Here is a 24,953-nt window from a genome sequence, read left to right on the forward strand (position 1 = left end):
TGCAAGATGACGGCAGCTGATGCCATAGAACGCGGCATGTTCGGCGTCGCATTCCACGGGGAAAGAAGAGTAGAGTCAACGATGGAAGAGGAGACGTGGAACACCATGAAGCTTCCTTCGGTGCAGTGCCACCATCCATGTACACCTCCGTGCGTGTAGGTACATCGCTTGCGCTTGCCGTACGGCATTCTCTCTTGTTGGGTCCCAAGTTAATGACACGTGTTGGTGATGTAGGATAGATAATATCTTTATTATAAATATATATATATATATATTAACATATAACATTCTTATATGTTAAGATATGATGGCTGATCATATAACTCTGTTCTTGATAGGTCAGATGTGGAATTTACTAATCGATAGGGTGATATGATTGTGACTTGATGTCAAAGCAGCGACACGAATCTAAATGTCCACGCGGTGAGGATGGCGCTTCCTTGTTCACCCCACAACTACCCCGTACCCGCTATGGCCACGTGGACAGGTCCCACCTGACGGCGACTCCCCAGCAGTGAGTCACGCTTTCCCCCACCTATCACGCTCTAAGGCGGGTTCATTCACGCCGCTCCTCTCGCTCCTTTACCCAAAATGTTGTTCTCTCCTTTGCACCCTCCACCCGCTTGCGCACCTGCCGTGGACCCACAATCCATCCAGTCGCGAGCTAGGTAAGTCGTTCAAGGCGTCGATCATCTCTCTCCGCTTTTTTCTTTTCATTTCTTTTTTTGGTATTGGTCCATCCTCATTTGCACACAACCTGTTCGACTCGAGTACCTCGGCGGGTGTTAGCGCGATCACAAGTCAAAACGGAGGCTTTTGTCAACGGGGGGGAGAGACGGGACGGGCAAGGAGGGTCCGGTACTGGTTGGTGCCGGAAGAGATGGGGAGACGAGCTCGATGTGGGTCCCCCTCGCGGTTGGGCGGGCCGCGAAATCTCGGCCGATGAATACGGAGCGGACCACATGGCCCACCGGAACGTGGACGGTTCGGTGGCGCAGCCGCGAAGGCAGGGACGAGGTAAAGCGAGGCGGGTAAGAAGCCAGAGATGAAACGCTCGTCACGTAGAAAGACCACCGCCGCTTCGCGTACAAGACAGCGCTAACTCGAAGCGACGGCGTGGTGGAATCAGAGCCGTCGGGTTGCGGGTCGACCTGCCACGGAAGCGAAATCGAAGATGATCGCGCTCGTGGACCGTGATTTCTTTTCCCACGTTACGGGACGCGACTCTTGGAGACTCACTCTTTGTTACGAGCCGATCAAAGCCGACGATTGACCATCGGACGGGGTACATCGCAGCCGGAAGCGTGATGATGAAGTGGGACAGCGGTAGCCCCCACGCGTTCCTACTCATTGTTCGCCAATCCCTTAAGCTTAACATAAACGCCTCCCCCCATCTGTGTTTTGCGTGTCACGCGCGCGCTCTTTTCGCCTTTTCACTGGCGCAAAACAGCATTAATTACTCCCACTGCCTTTATTTGGTCCCTCTCACACTCCCTCGCCTCGAGTCCATAAATTCCCCCACTTCCCTCCCCCATCACCCCATCCCCCAAACCCTGGAAGTGCAGGACGGAACGAGCGAGCAATGGCGTTGGTCTCCCTTGTCTATTTCGCAGCCCTTCTGGCGCTTCTTCCGCCGGTGCTAGGGCGCATTCCCGGCGCCTACATGGGTAGTCCGTGGCAGAGTGCCCATGCCACCTTCTACGGCGGCAGCGACGCGTCCGGCACCATGGGTAAGCCACATTCGCCTAATTCTTTGCCTATCTCTTGCTTTTCACCTTGGGAGAAGCTGATGAGATTTATTTGGTGGCATATGGATGCGGTAGGCGGGGCGTGTGGGTATGGGAATCTGTACAGCCAGGGGTACGGGGTGCAGACGGCAGCTCTGAGCACGGCGTTGTTTAACGAGGGGCAGAGCTGCGGGGCGTGCTTCGAGATCAAGTGCGCGGACGACCTCCGTTGGTGTCACGGCGGGAGCCCCTCCATCTTCATCACCGCCACCAACTTCTGCCCGCCCAACTACGCTCTCCCCAACGACAACGGCGGGTGGTGCAACCCGCCCCGCCCCCACTTCGACCTCTCCATGCCCATGTTCCTCAAGATCGCCGAATACCGCGCCGGCATCGTCCCCGTCTCCTACCGAAGGCACGCCTTCGCCCCTTTGTTGCTTCACGCATTTATTCCTCCTTTCTTTATTTCTTGTACTCGTCGCAAAGCTATTTGTGTCGTCTATGTGTTTGATCGATTGACGGGGACCGGTGGGGTGGTCACAGGGTCCCGTGCAGGAAATCCGGAGGGATCCGGTTCACCATCAACGGGTTCAACTACTTCAACCTGGTGCTGATCACCAACGTGGCAGGCGCCGGTGACATCATCCGCGCCAGCGTCAAGGGCTCCCGCACCGGGTGGATGCCCATGTCCCGCAACTGGGGCCAGAACTGGCAGTCCAACGCCGTCCTCGTCGGCCAGTCCCTCTCCTTCCGCGTCACCGGCAGCGACCGCCGCACCTCCACCTCCTGGAACATCGTCCCTTCCAACTGGCAGTTCGGCCAGACCTTCCAGGGCAAGAACTTCCGTGTCTGACCTCGGTGGCTGCATGTGTTTGTTGTTACTTGGGAGAGCTAAAGTAGCTGCTTGATTGATGCAGCTGAGAAGGTAAAAAGAGTGTGTTTGCGTGGGGAATAGAATCGGATGATAGTATATTATCCTCCGGTTAGCAGCAGTAGCAACAGCTGAAGTGGCTGCAGAACAGAAGAGTGTGTTGTAGCCCGCAGCAGCTTATATTATCTAAATAGTCTGATAGTATTGTCCTTGATGTTATTATATATATGGTGTTTGTGATGTATGACATCTTTTAATCGATGATCACAGTGGGATTTGGTAGAACTCTGTAGACTGAGCTCTGTGATTTATGCTCTCTCTCTCTCTCAAAGTGTATTTAGTCATGAAGGAAACCAAGAGGCCATTTCTGTTCATGGTTGGTAGAGCAGTAGACCAGTAGGTGCATCACCAATAGTTGTGCCTGCTGCTGCTGCTACTATGGAGGGGTGCTATTTTAGGGTATGAACCCAAAAGTTTTGTCCATTTGTTTGTTCATGGAAAGTTGACTCTTGCAGAGCTTTATGAATGTTTTACTTAAAGATTAAAAATTAAACTATATATATATATATATATATATATATATGAAATCAAAAATTAAAAATTAAAAATTAAACTATATATATATTAGAGAAAAAGTGAAAAACTAAAAATAAAAATTTAAAAAATAAATAAATCATACTTAAATAAAAATAATAAAATTCAAAAATCAACCATAAAAATAGAAAAAAAGCTAACACAAAGGAGAAAATTGTCTGTGAATGAAAAGAAAATAATAATAAAAACAACAAAAAATTAATAGCAAAGACATAAATCAAAAAGTCAATGATAAAATCTTAGAAAAATTTAAAATAAATGAAAATTCGTAAAAATAATGTTAAAAAAAAGATACAGATTTAGGATGAAATTAAAAGCAAATAATACAATCTTAATATGTAAAATTTCGATGTGTGATTCCTGGCGGACTCTTGAATTATTGGGATGAGTGTGGACAACGAAAAAGTAAAGGAGGCTTCGAGTAGGATGAATTGATTGGCCCAGAGACTCTTGTGGTGAGAAAGAAAGCATAAAAGCCCAGCTTGGGTATGATTTGACCAAGCAGTCGGAAGTTCGTATTTATTAGGTTTGCCGACAATAATTATTAAAGACTTAGGAAGACGAAAAGAACTCTTCTAATGAAGAGTTTGATTGCCGGACGAAAATTGGCTGATTTTTCCTTCTTCTTATCAGTAGGTTTGATTCATAAAAAAAAATAGTTAGGCCTTCCATCACTCATAATATTTTATTTTATTTTTTTTAGGCTATCGACTCTTACCATTGATAAAGATTAACTATCCTTGTTATTTTTTTTTAAGACTTAAAAAGAAAACTTTCACACTCATTCTTTTATAATCTCGACTCAAGAGAAAGAAAGAGATTTAAACAATACTCAAAGAGAGAGCTACAACAATTGACAACAATTTGTCTTCTTCTAAGCGATTCTAAACGAAACTTTCAGTCCGAAGATTCCTCGATCCACAGCTCGTGATAACATCGATTCACGAACACAAGAAGCAGAACTAAAGATCCCCAGTATTTGTCCATTGGAATCAACGGGTGGGGAGGGGGAAAAAGAAAGAGGAAAAAACCTGAGTCTTGTAAATGTCTTCCAAGCATTGTTCTAAGTGAGTTGCTCAGGGAAAAGGTTCTTATGTTCTCTCCTGTGAGTTCACGTCATGTTATTCTAATCAGCATCATGTTGCCGGTTTAATATGTGTTTGAGATTATATTTATATTTTTAATATATAATTAAGCATTTATATTAGAAAAAATATTTGATAAGTAATAGATGAAAAATTATATTTTAAATATGCATTGACATAAGTATTGTTCGATAAAATTATTTTTGAAAAATATATTGAATATTTTATAATAAACTTATCGTTCTAATAGTTTCAATATTTATTTAAAAGTGAATACATATTTTTATTTAAATTAATAAGTAAATAACTAAAATAAAAAAAAATTGTATGTATGTAATCCTATAAAAAAATTTATATGATCCAAATATATCAATAAAAATAATCATATAAATAAATACAAAATAATGTTTAAAGGTGTGGCTGATCAACTCATATCGGAAATCTCATCCGATGTTAGTCTTCTTGCAGGTGTGGCTGATCGACCATCCCAAATCTACCACAAATCATTGATGAATTTGCTTATGATATATATGGATATTGATACGATAAGCTTCGGTAAATGTATTAAGGTGATTGTTATCTTGGATAATGTGTTCGTTGATTCAGGCGATCTGGTGACCATTGATTCATTCTTTCATGGCAGCCGTCATCGGTGACAACTACAACTAAGTGAATGAGGAGTCCTGCACGCCCAATGACATCTCTCTCTCATTCATTCTTGCTATCAAACTGTGATGAATTCTTTGGTCCAAACTCCATTTGCTCCAACTACAAGCCTTCGGAGTAACTTATCGCAGTCATCAAAGCAATCACAAGGACAATAATGACGACGATGATCGTAGGGTGTTATTAATGGAGTTGATGGCAAAATAGCAGGGGGGGGGGGCTGGGTGGGGATAGATGACGTGGCATGCAGGTATTCGTCACACGTCAGGAAAGGAGGAGTAAGATCTCTGACGCATTCTGGGAGCAGCACTGCGGCAGTAGCGCAGCGTAGCGAGGGAGGAGAGGAAGGAGGTGACCGTGAGGCAGAAGGACGCCGGTTCTTATATGATTCCAGCGCCACCACGGCATCCAAGGCAAAAAGCCCGGAGGCGGTGGTGGTGGCAGCTGTTCATGCAGAGGAGAGAGAGATATATGACAGAGGGAAAGAGAGAGACGTAACGAGACACTGACACCAATACTGAGAGAGAGAGAGAGAGAGAGAGGAGGTCGAGTCGCCATCGCCTGGTCTCACATGGTGCCGCGAAACGCGGAGTGCAGTCCCCCCCAACCTCCTCCTCCTCTCCCCTGCGTACTGTTGCTGCTGCCACCCATGCTCTTCCACCCGCTGCTTCCCCGAAGCAGGTCCCGCCACCGACTGCTTCCCAGTTGCCACCTTCCCCTCGATAACCCCACCGCTCCTCTCCTTCATCCCCATCTCTCCCACTCTAATGATGCCTTGGGCTAATGCAAAGAGAGATAGCGAGAGTTCCCGGTCGTACCGGGGCGGAGGAGCCCCACGCTCCCGAGCCCAAGCTTTGCACATGATAATGAGCACAATTATTCAGGCCTTCGTACTGCAGCAGCATGCGCGCGTGGGAACGGCGCGGGAGATCAGCTGGCCCACTCTCTAAGCAAAGAGAAGAGATGGAGACAAGACATGATAATGAGCTAGTAATGACAAGGGGAGGCTGGTGGTTATCGAGAGTTTTAAGGAAGACAGGGGGACTCTCTGTACGATTCCCACTGTAGTGATTTAATGCTTTCACTGCATGCAGCTCCTTACGTGGTCCTCTCTCTCTCTCTCTCTTTCTCTCTCTCTCTCTCTTCTTTTATTATTGTTGTTACTAGAATGAGAAGGGTTAATATGAAGGTTTATGAGAGAGAAGCAGAAGGCTCAACGACACATCCCTTTCTCCGTTGTATGAAGGTTAATGTGAGCGGACGATTGAGACTAATAGTTGTTATGTATGAACGGTTTTGATGAGACCCTTTTGCATTCTGCATCAGAGAGCGTCTTCTTCTTCCTCTTCTTATCTCGTTCTCTTTTGGCCCTCCACATGGTTGCTCATATCCTTTGTACGTACATCTTCGCCACAGCCATGCCGCGTGAATGGACAAACAACGCTGCAACGATTGCAGAGAGAGAAAGCTCAAGGGAAAAGCTTGTGGGGTAGCAGGTGGGTGTTTCAGACTGGAGGGCTAAAGATCGTCACCAGCTGCTCCTCTGTCTCTCTGTCTCTCTCTCTCTTTTGGCTTTCTATCACGTCTTGTCTGTCCCTCAGATGGGTATCACGAGAAGACGTAACTAAGATCCGCCCTTCTCTCATCAACAATGCCAACTCTCTCTTGTCTTCTTCCTTCCCGTCTTTTTGACTGTTTACAGGAGGAGAGAGATCGAGTCAGGGGGGGATTCATTTGTTGGTGATGGATGGGATCCTTCCTTCCGTTCGCAGACTCTCATGGCGTCATCACATTCCCCCTATTGTCCCCAGGCCACCTGTGTCTCCGTGCCTCTTCCTCCTGTGTTATCAAGACAGGGAACACGGTTCCTGGCCAATCTTTTTCTTCTACGGTGCCGACGGACCAAGTGGTGACGGCTCCCGCCGCTGCCTCCCGTCTTGGTCCGAACAGCGAAGGAAACAAAAGAATTCTTCTCGTATTTCCATTATTGTCGGTCAAACGTTGCTCCTCGGAGCGACTGTGTGGCCGCGGCAAGCAACACGTTTCTCTTCGTACGGTGGCGGGACCCGCAAGCACCTGGTGCCTTCACCTGTTCCCTGTCTTTAACGACACGGCGGAGCCTCAGAGAAACAAAAGAATTCCGTCTCACCTTTTGTCTTCCTTCGCCTCCGTCACCTGTCTCTCCTCTTTTAACCACACACGCTCTCTCTCTCCCTGCCCACTCTTCGCATGCCCTTCTTTTACGCTGCTGTGATCCTCCCCTCCCTCCTCCGCCCCCCCCACCCCTATTTATTCTCTTTCTTTTCACTTCCCTCTTCCTCCTCCTCCACCTCTCTCCTTTTCTGCTTGTGTCTCTGCTCTTAAGCTTGTTTGCTTGGTCGGGTCTAAGCAGCAGCGCGGTGTCATAACCAAAACTTGCAAGCCGCTGTGAGTCATTGTTCTTTCTTCTTCAAATCTCAGCCTTGACGCCATGCTCTTTCTTATATTTGACTGTATGGTTGGCATTGCTTGTTGTTCATATCTATCTGCTTGTTAGCGGTGTGGCTTAAATCTTCAGATTGATGGTTCTTGTTTCCTTTAGCTTTTAACTCGGAAAAAGGGTGTTTTTTATGATGGCTGCAGTACGTTACTTCTTCTCTTCAGTATTCTATCTTCTTTCTTCCTTGAGTTGATCAGCACCAGATCAGAATGGATTTCGTATTTCATTGTCGGATTTTCTCTGCAGTTATGTCAAGGAAGAGGCTGTGATCCATGCTTATATTTCATCAAAGACAACCTAGTTTGTATAGGTCGAGACAACCCAAATGTTGTACAACTCTCAAGGATGTTCTCTTAACCTTGCGGCTTGCAGAGATTGAGTCTCTGTAGGTTGGCAGTGTTTAGGTGTCCTGTAGCATCCAATTTTGCTGTAATTGCTTTCACTACTTTCTGCCATGATCAGTGGAGTCATTGTCTTAGCTGGGAAGTTTAACTCGTCTAACATAAGAGGGAATGTTGGGATTTTGATTGGAATTGAATGAATACTGTGCCCGAATATGATCTAGGATGGTCGTCCTTTTGTGCAACTCAGGGTCAATCGCTCTGAGATAACCAAACTTTAAGTGATCTTTCTTCGACGCGGCTCGTGGATCAAACACTCGTATTCTGTATGTGCTGTAAAGCTGTTCTTTAGATTTTACTTGTTTTAGTTTGGTACATGTTGTGGTCTGTATTCTTAAATAAATCTCATTTGCTGGAGTTGAATTCTGCAAAAGCATCGTGAAAAGAAGTCTCAGTTCGGCTTTGGTTTCAGATAGTAATGAGGGATCTTGTGGGATGGAGGTTGGCCTCTGCCAATGAAGGAGAGGCAGCGGTGGAGATCTGAAGAGGACGCCATCTTGTGTGCATACGTGACGCAGTATGGGCCGCGGGAGTGGCACCTGGTGTCCCAGCGCATGAATGCGCCGCTGCACAGGGATGCCAAGTCTTGCTTGGAGAGGTGGAAGAACTACCTCAAGCCCGGGATCAAGAAGGGGTCGCTCACCGAGGAGGAGCAGCGCGTTGTGATCGGGCTCCAGGCCAAGTACGGCAACAAGTGGAAAAGGATCGCCGCCGAGGTCCCAGGTCGCACGGCCAAACGGCTCGGCAAGTGGTGGGAGGTCTTCAAGGAGAAGCAGCAGAGGCGACAACGAGAAAGCAGCAGCAGGTCGGCGGTGTGCTCCATTGAGCCCAGCAAGTACGACCAGATTCTTGAGAACTTTGCCGAGAAGCTGGTCAAAGATCACCACCACATCTCCCCGTTGCTGATGGCCACGCCACTACTTCCTCCATGGCTTTCGAACAACAACGGTGCCCATAGACCGGCATCTCCATCGGTTGCCCTCACTCTCTCGCCTTCCACCATGCCCCCCGCTCCTGCACGTTGGCCTCCGACCGAGCGAGCAGCCGACAACAGCTTGGGCTCGTCACGCTTGCATCATGGCATGGCACCTGGCTTCACCGCGGTGGATGGCCGCATGGTCTCCGACCTCGTCGAGTGCTGCAAAGAGATAGAAGAAGGGCATCGAGCGTGGATGTCACACAAGAAAGAAGCGGCCTGGAGGCTGCAGAGGGTCGAGCTGCAGCTGGATGCGGAGAAGGCCCACAAGCGGAGGGAGAAGATGGAGGAGACGGAGGCCAAGATTCGCGCTCTGAGGGAGGAGCAGCAGGCCGCGCTTGATCGAATCGAAGCAGAGTACAGGGAGCAGATATTGGGACTGAGGAGGGATGCTGAAGCAAAGGAGCAGAAGCTTGCAGAGCAGTGGGCTTCAAAGCATATGCGCTTGAGCAAGTTTCTTGAGCAGTGTGGATGTCGGCAATGGCCATCGGGTGAGATGAACGGGCGGTGAGGGTGAGTGTGCTGAGGTCAAGTGTGATGTTTCCTCGTTTGCCCGCCGTTGTTAGATACTGTGTAATGTTTGCAGGAACTTTTTACCGTACATTTCCGATCAAAAGCTTTACTTTTTGCTGCGTTTTGAGGACTAACTATTTCAACCATTGGTGTGTGTATTCTCACGGATGATTTCCTCCTTATGTCGAATTCTAGTAGCAGGAGAACCCCAAGATTGCACTGCCCCGATTCGATCGGATTTGGCGTTGACCTGACTCACTCGGCCAGTCTCCATCAAACCTCAACCCACGCACTCATCCTCCACCGAAGAGAAGGTGAAGGGCAACGTCGAACGCTCCCTTTCTCCTCTCGTGATCCTCCAACCGCACTCCTTCAATGAGAACAACTACAACAGCGGCACCACCCACCCACCTTTCTGTTCTCATGAGTACTCGTCACCTCCTCCTCCGCTGCCATGCCATCTCCACCCCACAACGGCGGCGGTGACGCCCATCCTCCCCAACGCCGCCGCCACATCAACTTGCTCATCTTGCTCCTCCGCCTCGTCACCTTCGGCTTCTCCCTGGCCGCGGCCATCTCCATCGTCACCAATTCCTCCCCCTCCTGGCTCCGCTTCCAATCCTTCCGGTAATCCCCTCTCCCCACGCTAACCCTCAGCGGAGAGAGGTTGACCATGGAAGAAGCCTCACGTACGTACATGCAGGTTCGTCTTCGCCGCGAACGTGATCGTGGCCGCCTACTCCCTCTTCGAGATGTGCGCCTCCGTCCACGAGATCCTCAAGGGCGCCACCATCTTCCCGGAGCCCATGCAACTCTGCTTCGACTTCACCCACGACCAGGCCTGCTCCTGAAACATCCACTTCTTCACCATATGTTCTTCTCGGGATCAGCTAGTTTAAGGCTGTTGGCTGCAGGTGTTCGCGTACATGGTGGTGGCGGCCGGCGCAGCAGGGGCTGCGGACGCGCGGCGGCTGAGGGCGGGGGGAGCGTGCGCGGCGGAGGGCGGCTTCTGCGTACTGGCGGACGTGGCGGTGGCGCTGGGGTTGGCGGGGTTCGCGTTTCTGGCGCTCGCGTCGCTCGTTTCCGGGTTCCGGCTCGCCTGCTACGTCACCACCGGCTCCGGTCTCCACATCTGGTAGCAACTTAATCCTAATTGCATAATTAGCAGCATTAAGAATGATGTCAAAATATTTGTGCTCTCTCTTGAAATGTCGACCTTAATGAAAAGCAAGGCTTGTGTTATTGCTTGTGTTCTTATGGTGAGGGAAGGAAAAGGAGTGACAGAAACAAGCCGACACCTGAAGATAAGGTAGCTTTAGAGGTGGTGGGTTGGAGTCACTGAGGGAGCTGATGACTGCTCATCGACTGAGAGAGAGAGAGAGAGAGAGAGAGAGAGCAAATAACTTCGAGAAACAAACACGTGGCTCCGAAGATGTTCCGAGAACAATTGAAATCGAAATTAACATTCTAATAAAAGATAAATATTGTGATGTCTCAACCTTTTTTTGTTTTAACATATTTCTTATTTATTTTGAACAAAAAATTAATTTAATTTTAGTAAAAAATATTATTTTAATTTAATAATTTTTTAATAAAAAATTACTAGTTTGAAACCTTAATCGATATATTTTGAAGATATCAATTAACATAGTCGGTAAAGATTATTAATAGTTTATCATAAAATTTTAGTCTTAAATATCTTTTTTCATCGTCTATCCTTAAAAATAATAATAATTTTGTAGAAAAAAAATCTTAGATTTTGGATTTTTTTCAAAATTACATCCCTCGTTTCTTATATTTTCTAAGGAGATCAAATAATATTTAGATAAAAAAAAGGGTAGAGATATTATCTGCCCTTCATACACTATGTTGTTCGTCAAAAACTTACATCAATTTCATTGTTTTAGTTCCTCGAGTGACATCAATTCCTTTCATCAATCGATATCTCTAAATACATGATATGATATTAGGTTTGATATAAATTCAACTTATGTTTAGGTTTCTGAGTTACAAGCTAAATTTAGTATATTTAATTTGAAACTATCCTTTTTATTCATATCTCTTCGTCTCACATAAATAAATATTATATTTAGGTTTTGTGGAGTATCTCTGTAATATCTCATTTGTCCCACATCGAAAGTGGGCAATGTGTATGATCAACTTATAAGGACCTGATGACTGTACTATGTTAACTCTTGCTTAAATATTTTTGTCTGAAGGATCAAAATAGAGTTATTGACCAATTGGCTCATCAGACTCGGGTCGTGACATTTGGTATTAGAGCCGATCTAGCATTTGGACAGGGTGAGTTGTATGATTAACTTATAAGAACCTGATGAATGTACTACGTTAACAATCCAAGTTATATATAGTTGTTTCTTTTATTGGTTTTTTCTCTATCTTCTTCTATCATCTTCTTCTGCCATTTCATCTTATCAGTCTTTCCTATAAAGGAATCGGATATACATTTCTGCAACTGCAGGTGATGTTAAGTGTTTGACCTCGACATTTATGTTAGTCAAAACACAAGAACAGAAACATGGAAAGAAACAACATGAACATACTATTTATTACGTCGTGCCCAATGATCCCATTCGTCTGCTTCACACCATGTTGAACTTTGCATGGGGAAATAAATAGATGCAAGCAGGCGGAGAGGAAGTCTTAAGCGACAGCTTCATCACCGCGTTTGGTGCGCCACACCACACTGCTGTTGGGAAAGTGATTGGGTTGGTGTGGCACAGCTTTCATGAGAGAATAAGGAAGCCAAGCCAAGCCAAGCCTCCTCCCACCTATCAACACTTGATGATCTCCCTCTTTTTGCTTCCATGCTACATGTATGCATTTCCTTCTACCAATAGCCCTATTGAGTTCAAATCTTTCTATGCTCACAGTGAAGTGGAGAATCAATCAATACATATATATATATATATATATATATGTATATATATATATATATATACATATATATATATATATATGTCATAATTCAAATAGAATAATTGATTTATTATTTTTTAATTCTAAATTATTGATTCAAAAATATTTAAATTGAAGTTAATCAAGTATACCCGATCATTATAAATCAATCTTAATCTTGATAAAATTTTAATATTAAATAAATTAAGGATATATATATATATTCCAAGCCTAAAGCAATATAAAAATGATCGGGTTAGTCAATTGATAACTAGTCTCATAATTATTATTGTTGGTGTACAAAAATAATTACTATTTAAAAAAAAAGATACATAGTAGCTTAAGATTATCATCAACTTAATTGACATAATAATTACTGTTAGTATATAAAAAAGTAACAATCCATGCAAGAAGATTTTATTAAAAGATATAACTTTTTTTTGTGGTAGTGATTTTAATTAAAAATAATATCTTTATATATATATATCATAATGATAAACAAAAAAAAATATAGTTATCCCAAATAGTTAGAATATTTCAACACATTATTATCATTTTATATAAGGATGAATAACACTTAAGTATATTCTTTAATCTCATCTATCAAAATCAATTTATAATATAATTTAACCGTTGAGATTGCATATAATTTTCATTTTATTATCCTCTTTGCTATGCTCCCCTATCTATCAAAAGATTCCAATGACATTAACATATCCCTTTTATATTTAATTAATAACATGAGGAAGGTAGCACCACACATAGATTTATTTATAAATAATTTATTATTTAGAATATTTTTTTTATTTAGACTCTTAAAAAAATTAATATAAATAATATTTTAATATTCATAACCCCTTTAATTTTATTTTTATCTTTATTATTGGACAATTTGTAAAGGCTTAGAATATGGGTTAATACAATTGACTTGGACTATTATAAAATATACATAATCTCAAAATATTAAAATATTAAATAAATATCAAAGGTTATTTTTTATATCTTTCTTTTCCATCTTCAATTCATCTTATTTTATTATTTATTTATTTTATTATTTTACATTATATCCAACGTTTAAGAGGAAGATAAGAAGAAAGAAAAAAAATAAAGGTGTTGATAAGGAGTGAAAAGGATTTATTAGAATTAAATTATAAATCAAAGGTAAATATAACAAAGATATAATTTAAAATATTTAAAATTTTTGTAAATAAAAAAAATACTGCAAATAATAATTTCCTAATGAACAGGAGAGAATGATACTGTTATTATTGATATTATTATTTTAAACATATATATCTCTTAAGATATATTTTAAAAGACAGAGAGGAAATTGATGCCAATCAACCGTATGATTTCGCGGGACCCACTCATCGTACGGTTGGGATCAAAGATCATTACGTCCGCCATCGTCACAAGCGAGTCGGCACCGCAGAATCCCCCAAATACCGAGCTCGGAGGCGAGCACTCCTTAAAGCTCGCCTAATTCCCCCGAAACCCCTCCCCCTCCAATTCCCTACTCCCACTCGAAGTTTTCAGATCGATTCTTCGGATACCTCTACGGTAATCCCCTCGAGGGCATCATGACCACGAAAGTTTGATCCTTTACTGAAATAGTGTTGTAGTGGTTCTGTTTTTTGATGTTGTTGTAGTATAATAATGGATTCGAATCGGGATCGTTTGGTTGGTGTATGGGAGGGATTTCGCTGTCGAGCGGTCCTTCGGATCCTTCCTTTGCGTGTGTTCTAAGCAGTTTTTGTGATCATGGTTGTTTACTGCCTTGCTTTTTATTGATGGAGATTTACGTGCTTGATTGCATCAGTTGGTGGTGGTGGTTCGGATCTATATAAGGTCTTTGGATCTCGAGGGTTTCTTCCGCGAGGTGACGTGAATTAAAGGGAAGCAAGAAATTTGATCTGGTTACTTGAAGGGAGAAGAAAAAGGTTACTGTTTTTTCTCCTTTTTGGTGAAAGATCTACATTGTGTTCTAATTACTCTGCTATTATGGTCGTTAGCATTGATTTGAACTGCTTTTGTTTGTTTATCTCTTTTTGATTTTGCACATCTATGTTCAATGAGATCTGGATGCCTGTGGTGCAGGCTATAAGGGATCTAAGGAATGGCCACGGAAGCAGCCAACGGCAACAATCATGTGGTGGTGAAGAAGCCTCCGACCCCGTCACCTCTGCGAAATTCCAAATTCTTTCAGGTTGTTTTTCTTTTTATTTTAAGAAAAATCTGGTTTGCTTTGTTTCGTTTTGCATTACTGGCTGGAATCATTTTTTAGTTTTAATTTTAAGCACCGAGGATTCTAGATAGGTAGATCTCAGATAAGGAAGTTATCTCGTGATCTTATGTTTGTTAGATTTCAGTAAAAGAGTTCTTCCATGTTTAGTAAAATCACACCACTGAATTTTATAGAGCATTTGTCAACAAAGAATCTAGCTTTCTGCAGTCTAATCCACTGTACAAAATTGGATAATCAAATTTCTTATTTTGATTCATTTTTTAAAATTGAGATTCATTTCTGAGATCTCACGTTGTTTGGTTTTTCGGCGTGGTGGTGTTTTTCTCCCCATGGTAGAAGACATTCTAATTTGACTTTGACCTTTCTCCTTGATAGTCCAATCTGCGAATCTTGGTGACTGGGGGAGCTGGTTTCATTGGATCTCATTTGGTGGACAAGTTGATGGAAAATGAGAAGAATGAGGTATGTGGTTGGATTACTTTTAGCCAATTCTTTTGCAATATTTGGGTTTGCCGTTGTGATTGAAGACAATAAAAGAGATTTACAAGTTCACAGCAATCCTAATCTTGGTTTTTCTTGAAGAACTCACATTTCTAAAACCTTTTACACAATTTGTCTTCTTTTCCTTTCACTTGGACCCTTTTGATAGACCACTCTATCTATTTCATCCATTATTAAATAAAAAAATGTTGAATATTAATTAAACATTCAATTGTTTCCTTGTCAAAAAATATTTCTGTATTTCCTTTCAAGTATTTTGCACAAACTTTCTGAATTATTTACTTCATGTACTCAAATAATGAGCTTTTCCTTTTGTTGCCAGGTAATCGTTGCTGACAACTTTTTCACTGGCTCAAAGGACAATCTCAAGAAATGGATTGGTCATCCAAGATTTGAGCTGATTCGACATGGTATTTCCCATACATGAAAAAGAATTTAGCCATGCTGCAATACTATTCCCTTTTTGTAGCCTTTTTACTTACAGAACTCTTGTTCAAGTTCACTTATGTCACATTTTCCTGTAGTTTTCGAGTATAGCATGGTTTACTCGGTCGATGTGTTTAAATTTTGTATTTTTAGTGGATGAAATATAAATCTGCTAGTATATTAAAATCTTACTTGGTCCCCAAATACTTCTACAACTTGTCTTCATACCTATAAACCTGGTTCTCCATACTGTCAGATATCACAGAACCACTATTGGTGGAGGTTGATCAGATCTACCACTTAGCTTGCCCTGCTTCGCCAATTTTCTATAAACACAATCCTGTCAAGGTAAGTCTTCTATATGAGAATTTTGGGAAGATTTTATAGATGAGATTTCATGAATATGTCAAAATCGACTTCAATGATAGAAAATTCCTATCTTGATATTATGGCTATGCCATTTATTTATTATAGCACGTTTCATATTCTTCATTGGAAGAAGGGTCGGTTTCTATGGTCTTTCATACCTGCATAACACTAATAATCCATTTATGTAAATTCAACAATTTTAAAGAGTCACTAGTTTTTCGGTTAACTGTAACTGAACTCGTATTTGTTGATTTTAGCTGAAGAATATATCAATATAAACCAATATATGGTGCTATATCCTAGAAATTCAAATACCTGATTTTTTTGAAGAGATTAAGTTATTTTTTTGCCAAATTTCTTCAGTATATTTTCCAAGTCTTCATAGCTGCACACGTGACCCTTTGTTGCCTCCTTAGCTGGCTTGCAAGTCTTCTTTTGTGACACCTTTCATATTGTTTTTGCAACATCAGTACACTAATACTCCATTTTATTTAAAGTTGGTAGGAAACTTCAATCGTGGAATTAATTTTCCTATTAGCTGTAGTAGATTTTATTACTGTTCCATGGGTCTACCATTTCATTTATTGTGCTGCTCTTTTAGTTCATCTTGCTTGTCTTTGCTGTGTGCATTTGGTATTTTAAAGTTTAACTGGAATGAAAAATAACTTGTAATAATGTTTTTGATAGACGATTAAGACAAATGTTATGGGCACAATGAATATGTTGGGGCTTGCAAAGAGGGTTGGAGCAAGGTATAGCCTAATTGCTTTTTGTGTAGTTAAGAATATTGGAAGCATATGGAATGTGCATACGATCTTTTAACCTTTGTTGCAGGATTTTATTGACATCTACCTCAGAGGTGTACGGTGATCCTCTGGAGCATCCTCAGAAGGAGGAGTATTGGGGAAATGTTAACCCTATTGGTACTTTTGTTTCTTTCTTGCAAGTAGCCATTAACTTTGTGTCTAAGCAATGAAATATTTTTTCTATAAATTATCATTTTTTAATATTTTAATATTCCTAGGAGTGAGGAGTTGCTATGATGAGGGGAAGCGTGTGGCAGAGACATTAATGTTTGACTATCATAGACAGCATGGCCTAGGTGCATTGTTGTTATCTAAGTCGCATATTTGATTTTTAGTTTCATTACTGACAACGTAGAATTTGGCCATTTCTCACCATACATCTGGGATTGTCATTCTTTATCAGAGATCCGAATTGCTAGAATCTTCAACACGTATGGGCCTCGCATGAACATTGATGATGGTCGTGTCGTCAGTAACTTTATAGCTCAAGCACTTCGGTAATCTCTGTGCTTTCATCAACACATATATGGCATATTTCTTTGACCATGATTACTTAATCTAGTTATAATTGCATGCAGCGGTGAATCCTTAACAGTCCAAGCCCCAGGAACACAGACTCGAAGTTTCTGTTATGTCTCTGACATGGTAAATGTCATTGATTGCCTTTTTAACCGAGCAGAGTTTTTAGGTCTTATCTGGTTTTGTTACACATCGCTCTGATGTACCATCAGGTAGATGGACTAATTCGGCTGATGGAAGGAGATAATACGGGCCCTATTAACATAGGGAACCCTGGTAATTTCCATGATTACCTTGTAATTTCATGGTTGGCTGTTATTGTTGTTTATTACACATGCTGCTTCAGTTTGCCATGTCTTTCTATATTACTAGCCAAGAGGGGAGAATGCTGATCTTGATTTTTAGAAACCTTAACATGCTAGGACAAATGGATTTTTGAGTTTTAAACAGGAGGTGCATTTGATATTGTTTCTTTAGAAACTTATCTGCAATGCTGTGTGTCTCTGTTCCTGTCTCTGTGTCTTTTCTGTGCATCGTAGATCTTCTAGTCCTGATTGTTATCGTGATTCCATACTCTACCATTGTTAATTGTCAGCCTTGATCATAATCTCTAATTGGTTATTCATTATTTGAAGGTGAATTTACAATGATGGAACTTGCTGAGATCGTGAAGGAAGTAAGTTCTCCTATCCTTGCTGCCAGAAAGTTGGCCTTTTTACCCCTTTTTTTGCTGTTAAAAAAAGATGAACATTGACTTTTTTTTTTTTGGTTAATCATGTTTTAGTTGTAGAAAGGAAGACAAAGCAGACTTCCGTACAACACATCATTCATTCATTTTGACTTTAAATTATACTGGCTAGAGTAGCAATGGAGACATCCAGATAACTAAATATTACAAATTTGTACCTCCTTTAGAAGTTAACCGAGCATTACCATATTTTTTGCAGTTAATTGAACCCTCCATATCAATTGAAATTGTTGAGAATACCCCTGATGATCCACGTCAAAGGAAACCTGACATCACAAAAGCAAAGCAACTTCTAGGATGGGAGCCCAAGATCACCCTACGACAAGGTCTACCCCTAATGGAGGAGGATTTCAGGCTCCGGCTCGGAGTGCCCAAGAAAGCATGACCTTGTGATCGACATGAAGTCGTGGCCGGTGCTCTACTCTCATCTTCAAATAAATGTTTGGTTCCGAGTTTTGATTGTTAGATGATACATCTGAAGAGGGGTTATGAGAAAGGTATTACATTTCGAGTGTTTGAGAAGAAATATTCCCTGAACATGTTTGGATTTGTTTCTTACGGCCATTTAAATGGCTATATAGATTAAAGGTCAATCGAACTGTTTGAATTCCATGATTAGCTTCATGGTGCATACTGTCTTCAAGATGTTGCTGGTTCCAAGTTTTGCTCTCTCTGCCACAGTCTAACTTATAGAAAGCTCATCCACGATTACCTGAGCGATAGATCGAGCTCTCTGTGTTTCTTGGAGTTAATTGCAAGTCTTGAACGTATGACTCTGCTATGCAACCAACTTCTCTTTTGGCCCTTCTCCAGCCTTGTGATTGCTGCCTTTTGAGATCGAAAAGATGATTTCACAGTGATTGAAACTTCTGCTTTTAATGTTCATCGCAACGGACGATGAACACTCTGACTTGAGCGTCGGAATATACTTACTGGTAATTGGAAGAATAATGACTACGACGCAACAGACAAAAAATAGTTCGAAAAATGAAGATATTTAGTAAGTGAACTGCTCGTACAAGAGAGAAGCAGGCGACAGTTCACTGTCAGGGAAGACAAAGTTTCTGCTTCCAAAAGAGAGGAACGTGTGACCCAAAGCACCGAGTGGCCATTGGACGACGAGGCTTTCTACAACCAACAGTGCAGGGTTGGAATTTTTTGCAGCATTAGCTGACGAATCAATGTGTGCATGCAGGCAAGAAGAATCTTTACAGCTATGTGGATCGGCCACACTGATGGAAAACCACTCCTTTCCTATCTCTATTACGATCACAAGGAGAGGTGCCCTTCGACTTGGAGCAGATCTTAATGACTGCCAAACCGAGGGAGAGAGAGAGAGAGAGGCCATCCAAAACGCTGTCACTACTAACCACACTTGCATTATGATGTATTGAATGCGAACTATCTTGCACATTTTGTTGAACTGGAAAATAATGACACAGCACTTGTGACTCAACTAGTGGTGAGCCACCACTTAGGAGAACACGGGAGCTCGTGCTGCAATCAGACCCAACCTCTAGTTTTCTCTTGATTGCTTCACCAGACCTCTTCCCCTTCTTCATTGTCGTGATCCATCACCCTTAATCATAATTTCATAAGGGGTCATATAATTAATTGCATAAAGCATTAATTCTTGATGATATGACCAAACTCTTTGGGCACCTCACTACACCCCATCCCTTGTCCTTTTTAACATACCCTTACCTTGACAGATAGTACGTGATATTCTTCCATATTGTTGTCACATTCACTAGCTTTTGACATGAATGAACTTATGACAATATGAAAAATTGAAGATAGGAGAAAAAGCAACTAGCCACCTTTCGTCCATAAATTAGGTATAAAAGTCGAACCTCGAAACCAGTCATGAAAAAAGAAAAACAGATATCATTGAGCCCTTCTAAACTCTCGTTATTTTTTTAACTGACTTAATCATTGAAGGGGTCTAGTCGAGAATTCTTCCAACAACGACCAATTTTGTAGGATTCCCAAGCATTCAAGAAACATCTCAAGATGACACGAACCATCCCCTAATTAGGCTAAGACACACTTCGAAATGACTTCAAACTTCCTTTGGTAGATGAACCGCACCTCTAAGGAACTGCAAGTCGGTCACCAAGAGTGAGCAAAACCTCATAAGTCCACTTATTATCTCAGTCTCATACCTGAATCACACCCTGGTCATGTTGACTCTCTGATCAACACACTCAAGACTTAATAACTCCCAACTTAAGTTTTATGTACTCAGTTACCACGTATGTTACAAACAGGCCAGAGCCTACAATCACTATATATATATGTCATTTCTGTGCATGTTGAAGTATATCTATAGCTATTCGTAAATCGTAAACTTAGTTATGCATGTTGAAGTATATAGTGATTCTAAAAATAATAAGTTATTGGCCATTAGATTACTATTGAATTTTTCTAAATATTGTTAGGATTGGTAAGTACTATTGGATTTTTCTAAATAGAAAACTAAATTGCTTGAAAAACTAGATTATTTGGTGTAATAAATATCATATATATATATATATATATATATATATATATATATATATATATATATATATCTGAGTATTTTGATTAAGGGAGGTATAAAAAAGATTAAAAAAAAATTTTCAGAATTTATGTGAAAGAGTGCATAGGGACTTTGAGTTTGTGTTAACTCGGTGATGAGTTTTATTTCTTATATTTTATTATTCTCGTAATGAAATTTAATTCTTTTTCTTTGTTAACGCAAGTAAAAATATGTTTACATATGTAGAAACCTTAAACTCTAATTATATATCTCAACCATATAAAATATATAAATATGTTTCATAATATACAATACAGGTGCAATAATATATTATCAGGTTGAACACTCATGTTTGTCTCATCAGAGTTTCTTTTACTTTTAACCCAGGGATGGAATTTCACTTTGTATATATATATATATGAAAGAGAGAGAGAGAGAGAGAGAGAGAGAGAGAGAGAGAGGAAAAGAAGGAAGAACTACCGTTGAAGTCCTAATCAACCAAAAGCGTGACATATCTGATGACGATAACGTATAAGCTCACAAAACCTCGCCAAGTTCTACTCTCCATGACTGATCAAAAACCCCATGCACACCTCCACGTGTGCACACAACCACACACCCTAAATTCCATGCAAATGCCACCACAGTTTAATCCTTCATTTTGTAGCCTATAAATTGCAGCATTCAAACTTGATTTGGAGAAACAAGAAGAGATGAAGTGGTATTGGAATCTAAGGAGGCTATACATACATAAGATGACTGATGGACAAAGGTAATTTTAATGGACAGTTTGATCTTAATCTTCCTTGTCCGAATCTTTTGCAGCCGTCTCAGCGAGTATCTTCTGTATCCTCCTCTCCACAGCCTCCATCTCCAAAGCCGTCTCCTCTTGGTCCTTCATGTATGTCTGGAAGAACTCCTTGTTCTCCTTCTCTAACTCCTTCCATACTAACACCAAAAACACAATCAAACGAAATATATATGGTTACTTGAAAATTTTCCACTATTTTGCTATGCATTCTCCTTTATGCATATATGTGCAGATGTGCAAAATATTCCTGTGCGATCCGGTGATGCTTTCATGCTCTTGAAACTGCTATCGTTTGCACGTAATGCTCAAGATCAACTGCTACGCAAACAAACTTTTCTACATGTGAGAGAGAGAGAGAGAGAGAGAGAGAGAGAGAGAGAGAGAGAGAGACCGGTGGAGGTGATGACGGGTTGGATGTTGGCATGCTTAGCGAGGGCCTCCATGCACTCGTTCTTGTTCATGTGGAAGACGAGGCATTGCTCGATCAAGTGTTGCACCTGAAGAGCCACACACACAGGCACCATGGTGACCATGAAGCATCAATCTACTCCAGCGGAAAGAAAAGAGTGAAGACGAACATGTTTGTCTTACCATTCGGATGTAGGAAGCCGATGAGGATTCACCCATGCTGGGCGAAACAGCAACTTCTGACAGCCTCAGCGAGTCTTCCCGGCGTCGCTAGCTTTCAGCTCGGTGGAAGAAACGTGGGAGCTTTAAAGAAGTCGAGGTGGGCCACGCGATCACGTGGGAGATGAGAGATCATTGGTGGTGTGATGATAAGGGATATCTCGTAACCGTCGTAGTTTCCGGTATTAGATTCGCTCTGTCATCAGACCATCCAGTAATAACACGCCACATCATCATCTCCTTCACGGATCGCAGGAGGCGGTCTTCTTCCATCGATCCGGCACCGACGGTCACGATGAAATCTAGGCCTCAGCCGTACTTGATCCGCATCAGAGACGCTGACGTGGAACGTTCGCGAACCGTTGGTGACGATGATCGATCGACGAGCACGCCACACACGGCGGAAACAGCTGCCGTCTCCGAGTAGTGCTTCCCTTCCGCAGCGTGTGATCGAGGATGGTCGCGCCTCGTGAAATTTGCATGAGCACCCGAAAGCTACTTTCAGAATGTTTGATTCCATGATGCTACCTACCCAGACTTCTCTATCAGGGCTGAAACAAATCACAGAAGAAGAGAGAAAGAAAAAGAATCCGCAAACAAGCAAATTGGATCCTGTCTTGTGCGCCAACCCATTAGAACAGCGGCCGCTGTCGACGTCGCCTCGTCCCATCAGCAGTTGTTCTTGTAAAAAGACGTCTTGTTTTGTTGTCCGCGAGGCTGCAAATGATGTCTGGCCCTCAGGTTGAGACAGTGGGCAAGAGTCCAAGGGCGGCCACATGGCCTGCAGGAACCCATGGCAGCAACATGGAACGAGGAAGACCACTGTGCTCCTCTTCCGCCGGTGCTTTCTGAAGAATGACCTGATCGTGAGTTGCACAAAGAAGGCTTCGAGGTTGACGAAACAATTTGATCGTCTGATAAGCCGCGACGTTCGTTAGCCACTTATCATCTTACTGTGGATCCACTTGCTGCAGCGGCTCACGCCTGTCCGCTGCCCGATGAAATGCGTCCAACCTTTGTACCTTGTAAATGTCCACCACTAAACAAGGCAAAGGGTTCCACGGTTTCCGTGCCAATTGTTCCTTGTCTCAGCGCACCGACAACGTCCGCCAGCCACCGGTTTCGAGGACCTTCACCTGTGCAAGAGACAAACAACAAGGAATGGGCTTCCAAACAAAAGGAAGGAACACGTACAGTAAGATATTTACAGTGTGATTTCGAATTGGATGATGCATGTGTGCCCTCGAGTGGCCTTCCTATCTCTTCCCTTCACCTCTTCCACCCTGTCCGACCTTCAATTCTGGATCACAAATTTCACCGTACGACCACAGAAGCCTGTGGCCACCAAGGAAGATGGAGTGGAGACAAGATTGAGAAGACGAGATAAGCACAACAACTTACCACGACACTACTGTCATGAATTCTACATATGCCTCTACGAGTGCAAGCTTGTGTTTTCATTTCCTGTGGGATTGCGTGGCACTCTATCCTGATATCCAATCGAATGGTTGAATGAAGTGATACAAGGTCCACAGAAGAGAGGATAATGTTGCTACATCCACCGTCGATTACCCATCGGTGTAATTGATGGTCGATCAGACAGTGGAAGCAGAAGAGACGAGTTGTGATGATATCATGTCAGGGATTCGTAGACCATCTTACACAACCATAATGTGAAATATGTTATGATTACAGTAACTCGAGGGTAAGAAATTGAAAGCATCGATTAAGATAGAGTTGGTTAAATGAGATGGTAGAGTCTTAATAAGATCAAATACTGGTGAATAAGATAAGATTATCTTAGTGTAAACTGTCATCTTGTGTCTATAAATAGATACAACAACTAATTGAGTGGATTACCGGATGGAGTTCAGATTCTTATAAATATTTTTAGAAATTCAATAAAGATTTTTATTTCGCCTCCATTGTTTCTTTTTTTTATTTGGTCTTATATTAGATTTTGAGCTGATAGCACTATGTTTTACTATTTAAAGCCATAAGAATGGTGATTTGTACCTTGAAGATCTTCTTGATAAAAATAATAATTAGTTTATTTTCAATCATAGATTATAATATTAAAAAAAATATTATTATAGTGAAGTTAGTGAGTTTGGTATAAATTTTTTAATCGGTTGAACAATAAGATTTGGAAGACTCACGTAGAGTCCTATTTGGTAAGCGAAGATCAAGATGAGGTAGAAGGAGTTTATGTTAAGGTTTGTTTATCATGATATTTTTAGTTATAAGTCAATTTCAAAGACTTAGAGTCACTCTTGATGTATTGTTTAAGAAGAGATATATAATTCTATTTTAGTATTTAGGGCATGAGTTAAGTAAATGTGATCCCTATATTTCTTAATTTTTTTTTCAAGATCTCTCTATTATTATTTTCATTTAATAAGGTGATCTAGATACATCTTTTAAATATAAATTTAACTTTTATATTTTGTGTCCTTCATCATCTCATAATATCTTCATTTGCAGCATCTGATGATATTGTTATATTGTCATCAATCTATTTCTATATGATTGGGAAGGTACCGGTACTACAAACTCATTCAGCCACTCGAATCGAAGGGTTACAAAAATATAAGAACTCTCATCAACTCTTTGTAGTCGCCGATAGGGGATCAACCTATAATCCCTGACTATCCCCACTTCCACTACGATTGAAGAAAAGGTCACGCCCGAGCATTAATGGTCGATGGCATGGCGCACCTCCCCCACACCTCTCTTCTGGATGATTGAAGGAGGGATCATTCTCTACCTGACTTAAAGCAGCTAAAAGGCCAGATAGGGAATGCTATCTCGATCATCCAATGTTAACGTTGGCCTCAGGACAATGCAACAATAAGCCACCTTCATTTAATGGCTCTTGACGAGTAAGGTAGGGGAGACTCTCACCAATCCCCATCCTTGTCACCCGACATCCAAGTATAAAAACTAAGCCTTAGGACAAACAAGGGCAAGCGGGTGAACTCCACGCTCTTCTGAGTATAGTTAACTCACTCTTTCCCTATCTCTCTTACTTAAGTATCAGAGGGGCCACGTCGGGACCTTTCTCGATGCTGACTTGCCATGCAAGACCTCCAACGCATCTGAGGAGGCATTGCGAGATGACTCCCACTAATAAGGTGGACCATATTCCT

The 24,953-nt window shown here is 41.8% G+C and overlaps 5 protein-coding genes across 5 annotated transcripts; 4 read left to right on the top strand and 1 right to left on the bottom strand.

Annotated features, from left to right (window-relative positions):
• Positions 1 to 1,529: 1,529 nt before the first annotated feature.
• On the top strand, positions 1,530 to 3,180 carry LOC135648884 (expansin-A7-like). The gene is made up of 3 exons (XM_065166885.1): positions 1,530 to 1,730; positions 1,824 to 2,142; positions 2,271 to 3,180. The coding sequence occupies exons 1-3, from the start codon at positions 1,583 to 1,585 to the stop codon at positions 2,578 to 2,580; spliced, it is 777 nt and encodes a 258-aa protein (XP_065022957.1). The 5' UTR covers positions 1,530 to 1,582; the 3' UTR covers positions 2,581 to 3,180.
• A 4,026-nt stretch (positions 3,181 to 7,206) lies between these two features.
• LOC135649263 (protein rough sheath 2 homolog) lies at positions 7,207 to 9,433 on the top strand. The gene is made up of 2 exons (XM_065167466.1): positions 7,207 to 7,370; positions 8,236 to 9,433. Exon 2 carries the CDS (start codon positions 8,279 to 8,281, stop codon positions 9,308 to 9,310), a length of 1,032 nt encoding a protein of 343 aa, XP_065023538.1. The 5' UTR covers positions 7,207 to 7,370; positions 8,236 to 8,278; the 3' UTR covers positions 9,311 to 9,433.
• Positions 9,434 to 9,569: 136 nt separating this feature from the next.
• Positions 9,570 to 10,554, top strand: LOC135649264 (CASP-like protein 4C1). Its single transcript, XM_065167467.1, has 3 exons — positions 9,570 to 9,939; positions 10,016 to 10,151; positions 10,227 to 10,554. The coding sequence occupies exons 1-3, from the start codon at positions 9,767 to 9,769 to the stop codon at positions 10,449 to 10,451; spliced, it is 534 nt and encodes a 177-aa protein (XP_065023539.1). The 5' UTR covers positions 9,570 to 9,766; the 3' UTR covers positions 10,452 to 10,554.
• A 3,102-nt stretch (positions 10,555 to 13,656) lies between these two features.
• On the top strand, positions 13,657 to 18,457 carry LOC135650060 (UDP-glucuronic acid decarboxylase 6-like). Its single transcript, XM_065169157.1, has 14 exons — positions 13,657 to 13,791; positions 14,051 to 14,171; positions 14,329 to 14,437; positions 14,852 to 14,938; positions 15,300 to 15,387; positions 15,660 to 15,751; positions 16,460 to 16,524; positions 16,607 to 16,695; positions 16,797 to 16,874; positions 16,982 to 17,075; positions 17,157 to 17,223; positions 17,310 to 17,373; positions 17,733 to 17,773; positions 18,045 to 18,457. The coding sequence occupies exons 3-14, from the start codon at positions 14,348 to 14,350 to the stop codon at positions 18,228 to 18,230; spliced, it is 1,041 nt and encodes a 346-aa protein (XP_065025229.1). The 5' UTR covers positions 13,657 to 13,791; positions 14,051 to 14,171; positions 14,329 to 14,347; the 3' UTR covers positions 18,231 to 18,457.
• A 2,534-nt stretch (positions 18,458 to 20,991) lies between these two features.
• Positions 20,992 to 21,900, bottom strand: LOC103999278 (uncharacterized). The gene is made up of 3 exons (XM_009420992.3): positions 21,769 to 21,900; positions 21,569 to 21,674; positions 20,992 to 21,314 (listed from the first exon to the last, which is right to left on the bottom strand). The coding sequence occupies exons 1-3, from the start codon at positions 21,802 to 21,804 to the stop codon at positions 21,163 to 21,165; spliced, it is 294 nt and encodes a 97-aa protein (XP_009419267.2). The 5' UTR covers positions 21,805 to 21,900; the 3' UTR covers positions 20,992 to 21,162.
• Between the last annotated feature and the right edge of the window lie 3,053 nt (positions 21,901 to 24,953).

The sequence above is a fragment of the Musa acuminata genome, chromosome BXJ3-9 (assembly GCF_036884655.1).
Source record: "Musa acuminata AAA Group cultivar baxijiao chromosome BXJ3-9, Cavendish_Baxijiao_AAA, whole genome shotgun sequence".
NCBI classification, from domain to species: Eukaryota; Viridiplantae; Streptophyta; class Magnoliopsida; order Zingiberales; family Musaceae; genus Musa; species Musa acuminata.

What these genes read in the sequence shown, in the direction of transcription:
- LOC135648884 (XM_065166885.1), top strand. Translation starts at nt 1,583, where the DNA reads ATGGCGTTGGTCTCCCTTGTCTATTTCGCAGCCCTTCTGGCGCTTCTT. An exon ending in CGACGCGTCCGGCACCATGG is followed by an intron (nt 1,731 to 1,823) that starts GTAAGCCACATT and finishes TGGATGCGGTAG; the next exon opens with GCGGGGCGTGTGGGTATGGG. An exon ending in GTCCCCGTCTCCTACCGAAG is followed by an intron (nt 2,143 to 2,270) that starts GCACGCCTTCGC and finishes GGGTGGTCACAG; the next exon opens with GGTCCCGTGCAGGAAATCCG.
- LOC135649263 (XM_065167466.1), top strand. Translation starts at nt 8,279, where the DNA reads ATGAAGGAGAGGCAGCGGTGGAGATCTGAAGAGGACGCCATCTTGTGT.
- LOC135649264 (XM_065167467.1), top strand. Translation starts at nt 9,767, where the DNA reads ATGCCATCTCCACCCCACAACGGCGGCGGTGACGCCCATCCTCCCCAA. An exon ending in CTCCGCTTCCAATCCTTCCG is followed by an intron (nt 9,940 to 10,015) that starts GTAATCCCCTCT and finishes ACGTACATGCAG; the next exon opens with GTTCGTCTTCGCCGCGAACG. An exon ending in TCGACTTCACCCACGACCAG is followed by an intron (nt 10,152 to 10,226) that starts GCCTGCTCCTGA and finishes TGTTGGCTGCAG; the next exon opens with GTGTTCGCGTACATGGTGGT.
- LOC135650060 (XM_065169157.1), top strand. Translation starts at nt 14,348, where the DNA reads ATGGCCACGGAAGCAGCCAACGGCAACAATCATGTGGTGGTGAAGAAG. An exon ending in GCAAAGAGGGTTGGAGCAAG is followed by an intron (nt 16,525 to 16,606) that starts GTATAGCCTAAT and finishes CCTTTGTTGCAG; the next exon opens with GATTTTATTGACATCTACCT. An exon ending in GGGAAATGTTAACCCTATTG is followed by an intron (nt 16,696 to 16,796) that starts GTACTTTTGTTT and finishes TAATATTCCTAG; the next exon opens with GAGTGAGGAGTTGCTATGAT.
- LOC103999278 (XM_009420992.3), bottom strand. Translation starts at nt 21,804, where the DNA reads ATGGGTGAATCCTCATCGGCTTCCTACATCCGAATG. An exon ending in CGGCTTCCTACATCCGAATG is followed by an intron (nt 21,675 to 21,768) that starts GTAAGACAAACA and finishes GTGGCTCTTCAG; the next exon opens with GTGCAACACTTGATCGAGCA. An exon ending in ACCCGTCATCACCTCCACCG is followed by an intron (nt 21,315 to 21,568) that starts GTCTCTCTCTCT and finishes TTTTGGTGTTAG; the next exon opens with TATGGAAGGAGTTAGAGAAG.